This window comes from Oncorhynchus nerka, unplaced genomic scaffold (genome assembly GCF_034236695.1).
Source record: "Oncorhynchus nerka isolate Pitt River unplaced genomic scaffold, Oner_Uvic_2.0 unplaced_scaffold_1975, whole genome shotgun sequence".
Lineage (NCBI taxonomy): Eukaryota > Metazoa > Chordata > Actinopteri > Salmoniformes > Salmonidae > Oncorhynchus > Oncorhynchus nerka.
In genome coordinates, this window is record NW_027039352.1 from 45,001 (window position 1) to 51,139 (window position 6,139).

Consider the following 6,139-nt stretch of genomic DNA (forward strand, 5'->3'; position numbering starts at 1 on the left):
CTGTCTGTCTGTCTGTCTGTCTGTCTGTCTTCCTGTCTGTCTCCCTGTCTATCTCCCTGTCTGTCTGTCTGTCTGTCTGTCTGTCTGTCTGTCTGTCTGTCTGTCTGTCTGTCTGTCTGTCTGTCTGTCTGTCTCCCTGTCTGTCTGTCTGTCTGTCTTCCTGTCTGTCTCCCTGTCTGTCTGTCTGTCTGTCTCTATGCCTGTCTGTCTCCCTGTCGGTCTCCCTGTCTGTCTCCCTGTCTATCTCCCTGTCTGTCTCCCTGTCTGTCTCCCTGTCTGTCTCCCTGTCTGTCTGTCTGTCTGTCTATCTCCCTGTCTGTCTTCCTGTCTATCTCCCTGTCTGTCTCCCTGTCTGTCTCCCTGTCTCCCTGTCTGTCTTCCTGTCTGTCTCCCTGTCTGTCTCCCTGTTTCCCTGTCTGTCTCCCTGTCTGTCTTCCTGTCTGTCTCCCTGTCTGTCTTCCTGTCTGTCTCCCTGTCTGTCTCCCTGTCTGTCTCCCTGTCTGTCTCCCTGTCTGTCTCCCTGTCTCCCTGTCTGTCTCCCTGTCTCCCTGTCTGTCTTCCTGTCTGTCTCCCTGTCTATCTCCCTGTCTCCCTGTCTATCTCCCTGTCTGTCTGTCTGTCTGTCTGTCTGTCTGTCTGTCTGTCTGTCTGTCTGTCTGTCTGTCTGTCTGTCTGTCTGTCTGTCTGTCTCCATGCCTGTCTGTGGGTGTGTCTAAATGTGTTAGTTACCTTTAGAGCAGCCCTCTCCTCCAAAGTGCGACATGATTGGTTGTTTACTCCGACAGGAGACAGCCATAGCCTGGCAGTAAGACAGATAGGTCCTTCCATCGTGCCCACACACCTGAGCCATGCCATCCTTCGGACACAGGTAGGGCAGCTTACACACACACCTGGTGACAGACAGACACACACCTGGTGACACACACACACCTGGTGACAGACAGACACACACACCTGGTGACAGACAGACACACACACCTGAGCCATGCCATCCTTCGGACACAGGTAGGGCAGCTTACACACACACCTGGTGACAGACAGACACACACCTGGTGACACACACACACCTGGTGACACACACACCTGGTGACACACACACCTGGTGACACACACACACCTGGTGACACACACACACCTGGTGAAACACACACACACCTGGTGATAGACAGACACACACACCTGGTGACAGACAGAAACACACACCTGGTGACACACACACATACCTGGTGACACACACACACCTGGTGAAACACACACACACCTGGTGATAGACAGACACATACACCTGGTGACAGACAGAAACACACACCTGGTGACACACACACACCTGGTGAAACACACACACATACCTGGTGACACACATACACCTGGTGAAACACACATACCTGGTGACACACACATACCTGGTGACACACACACACCTGGTGAAACACACACACATACCTGGTGAAACACACATACCTGGTGACACACACACACCTGGTGAAACACACATACCTGGTGACACACACACACCTGGTGAAACACACACACATACCTGGTGACACACACACACCTGGTGAAACACACATACCTGGTGACACACACACACCTGGTGAAACACACATACCTGGTGACACACACACACCTGGTGACACACACACACCTGGTGACACACACACACCTGGTGAAACACACACACATTCCTGGTGACACACACACACCTGGTGACACACACACACCTGGTGAAACACACACACATACCTGGTGACACACACACACCTGGTGAAACACACATACCTGGTGACACACACATACCTGGTGAAACACACACACACCTGGTGATAGACAGAAACACACACCTGGTGACAGACAGAAACACACACCTGGTGACACACACACCTGGTGACACACACACCTGGTGACACACACACACCTGGTGACATACACACACACCTGGTGACACACACACCTGGTGACACACACACCTGGTGACACACACACACCTGGTGACACACACACACACCTGGTGACACACACACACCTGGTGACACACACACACCTGGTGACAGACACACACACCTGGTGACACACACACACCTGGTGACAGACAGACACACATACCTAGTGACAGACAGACAGACAGACAGACAGACAGACAGACAGACAGACAGACAGACAGACAGACAGACACACACACACACACACACAAACACCAGGTGACACACACACACCTGGTGACACACACCTGGTGACAGACAGACACACATACCTAGTGACATACAGACAGACAAATGTACACACACACACACACACCTGGTGACAGACACACACACACACCTGGTGACAGACACACACACACACACACACACACACACACACACACACACACACACACACACCTGGAGACAGAGACAGGTTAAACACACACCTGGTGACACAGACAGGTTAAACACACACCTGGTGACAGACACACACACACACACACACACCTGGAGACAGAGACAGGTTAAACACACACCTGTATATCGTTTAGACTAGTATAGCCCAAAATGTTTGTAATAATTGCTTTTTAATCTCTTGACCAATGAAAATGCTGAGAGTATAGAGTGTTGTTTTTACTGTTCACTGGTTGGCTAACGTCTAACAGGGACACAGAAGTCTGATGCAGAGGTCTTGTACATCTCTGTAGTCACTATTTGAGCTGGGAAATAGGCTAGCGTTGTAGCTACGCACACACACACACACACACACACACACACACACACACACACACACACACACACACACACACACACACACACACACACACACACACACACACACACACACACACACACACACACACAGGATCATTACCTTCCCTCCATACATCGCATCCATGGGGGACAGAAGACCCGATGGCAGGACAGACGTGTGTACTTCTGATCCAGACATTCTTCTGGTCCAAGGTACTGGTCAGTACGGGGTATGGCAGGGGTGATGGTGGTGGGGGCAGGGGTGATGGTGGTGGGGGCAGGGGTGATGGTGGTGGGGGCAGGGGTGGTTGACTGATATTTGGAGGATTTAATGTTCTTTGATGAAACCTGCACCTCAGGATTGATCCCCTGGGAAGAGGTTAGAGGTCAGGGGTCATAGTTTAGAGATGGAGCCTCAGTTGGTATAATATCTGAGATACAGGTCATATTATACAGGAGATACAGGTCATATTATACAGGAGATACAGGTCATATTATACAGGAGATACAGGTCATATTATACAGACAGGAGATACAGGTCATATTATACAGGAGATACAGGCCATATTATACAGGAGATACAGGTCATATTATACAGGAGATACAGGCCATATTATACAGGAGATACAGGTCATATTATACAGGAGATAAAGGTCATATTATACAGGAGATACAGGTCATACTATACAGGAGATACAGGTCATACTATACAGGAGATACAGGTCATATTATACAGGAGATACAGGTCATATTATACAGGAGATACAGGTCATACTATACAGGAGATACAGGTCATATTATACAGGAGATACAGGTCATATTATACAGGAGATACAGGTCATATTATACAGGAGATAAAGGTCATATTATACAGGAGATACAGGCCATATTATACAGGAGATACAGGTCATATTATACAGGAGATACAGGTCATATTATACAGGAGATACAGGTCATATTATACAGGAGATACAGGTCATATTATACAGACAGGAGATACAGGTCATATTATACAGGAGATACAGGTCATATTATACAGGAGATACAGGTCATATTATACAGACAGGAGATACAGGTCATATTATACAGGAGATACAGGTCATATTATACAGGAGATACAGGTCATATTATACAGACAGGAGATACAAGTCATATTATACAGGAGATACAGGTCATATTATACAGGAGATACAGGTCATACTATACAGGAGATACAGGTCATACTATACAGGAGATACAGGTCATATTATACAGACAGGAGATACAGGTCATATTATACAGGAGATACAGGTCATATTATACAGACAGGAGATACAGGTCATATTATACAGGAGATACAGGTCATATTATACAGACAGGAGATACAGGTCATACTATACAGGAGATACAGGTCATATTATACAGACAGGAGATACAGGTCATATTATACAGGAGATACAGGTCATATTATACAGGAGATACAGGTCATATTATACAGACAGGAGATACAGGTCATATTATACAGACAGGAGATACAGGTCATACTATGCAGACAGGAGATACAGGTCATATTATACAGACAGGAGATACAGGTCATATTATACAGACAGGAGATACAGGTCATATTATACAGGAGATACAGGCCATATTATACAGGAGATACAGGTCATATTATACAGGAGATACAGGTCATATTATACAGGAGATACAGGTCATATTATACAGACAGGAGATACAAGTCATATTATACAGGAGATACAGGTCATATTATACAGGAGATACAGGTCATATTATACAGGAGATACAGGCCATATTATACAGGAGATACAGGTCATATTATACAGGAGATACAGGTCATATTATACAGGAGATACAGGTCATATTATACAGGAGATACAGGTCATATTATACAGGAGATACAGGCCATATTATACAGGAGATACAGGTCATATTATACAGACAGGAGATACAGGTCATATTATACAGGAGATACAGGTCATACTATACAGGAGATACAGGTCATACTATACAGGAGATACAGGCCATATTATACAGGAGATACAGGCCATATTATACAGGAGATACAGGTCATATTATACAGGAGATACAGGTCATACTATACAGGAGATACAGGTCATATTATACAGGAGATACAGGTCATACTATACAGGAGATACAGGTCATATTATACAGACAGGAGATACAGGTCATATTATACAGGATATACAGGTCGCAGGTGTGTGTGTGTGTGTGTGTGTGTGTGTGTGTGTGTGTGTGTGTGTATGATAATGGGGTGTAACTTACCGTAGCAGCAGGGTGTGTGATGTGTAGAACTCCTAGTAGCAATATTGTCAACGCTGTCTTCTTCTTCATGGTGATTCCTGATGGACTAACCAACTAGCCTCAATACACAATGTGTTTCTCTCTCTGTCTCTCTCTGGGACATTGATCATTCGTCAATCATTACCCTCATCTGTCAATGTGATTCTAAACATTCTAAATGTAAAGCACGTTGTCTGTCTTCTCTCTTTCTGCATTCTAAACATTCTAAATGTAAAGCACGTTGTCTGTCTTCCTCTGCATTCTAAACATTCTAAACATTCTAAATGTAAAGCACGTTGTCTGTCTTCCTCTGCATTCTAAACATTCTAAATGTAAAGCACGTTGTCTGTCTTCCTCTGCATTCTAAACATTCTAAATGTAAAGCACGTTGTCTGTCTTCCTCTGCATTCTAAACATTCTAAATGTAAAGCACGTTGTCTGTCTTCCTCTGCTTTCTAAACATTCTAAATGTAAAGCACGTTGTCTGTCTTCCTCTGCTTTCTAAACATTCTAAATGTAAAGCACGTTGTCTGTCTTCCTCTGCTTTCTAAACATTCTAAACATTCTAAATGTAAAGCACGTTGTCTGTCTTCCTCTGCATTCTAAACATTCTAAATGTAAAGCACGTTGTCTGTCTTCCTCTGCTTTCTAAACATTCTAAACATTCTAAATGTAAAGCACGTTGTCTGTCTTCCTCTGCTTTCTAAACATTCTAAATGTAAAGCACGTTGTCTGTCTTCCTCTGCTTTCTAAACATTCTAAACATTCTAAATGTAAAGCACGTTGTCTGTCTTCCTCTGCATTCTAAACATTCTAAATGTAAAGCACGTTGTCTGTCTTCCTCTGCATTCTAAACATTCTAAATGTAAAACGTTGTCTGTCTTCCTCTGCATTCTAAATGTAAAGCACGTTGTCTGTCTTCTGTCTTCCTCTGCATTCTAAACATTCTAAATGTAAAGCACGTTGTCTGTCTTCCTCTGCTTTCTAAACATTCTAAATGTAAAGCACGTTGTCTGTCTTCCTCTGCTTTCTAAACATTCTAAATGTAAAGCACGTTGTCTGTCTTCCTCTGCATTCTAAACATTCTAAATGTAAAGCACGTTGTCTGTCTTCCTCTGCAT

General features: G+C 44.4%; 1 protein-coding gene across 1 annotated transcript in view; it reads right to left on the reverse strand.

The window, feature by feature from the left end:
* The window catches only part of cfi (complement factor I), a 27,399-nt gene extending 22,243 nt beyond the window's left edge, over positions 1–5,156 (reverse strand). Inside the window, exons 1-3 of the mRNA XM_065014871.1 lie at positions 5,001–5,156; positions 2,839–3,086; positions 730–890 (exon numbers count right to left, since the gene is read on the reverse strand). Of these exons, the coding sequence (XP_064870943.1) occupies positions 730–890; positions 2,839–3,086; positions 5,001–5,069 (478 nt within the window). The 5' untranslated portion in view covers positions 5,070–5,156. The remainder of the gene's footprint in view (positions 1–729; positions 891–2,838; positions 3,087–5,000) is intronic.
* Between the last annotated feature and the right edge of the window lie 983 nt (positions 5,157–6,139).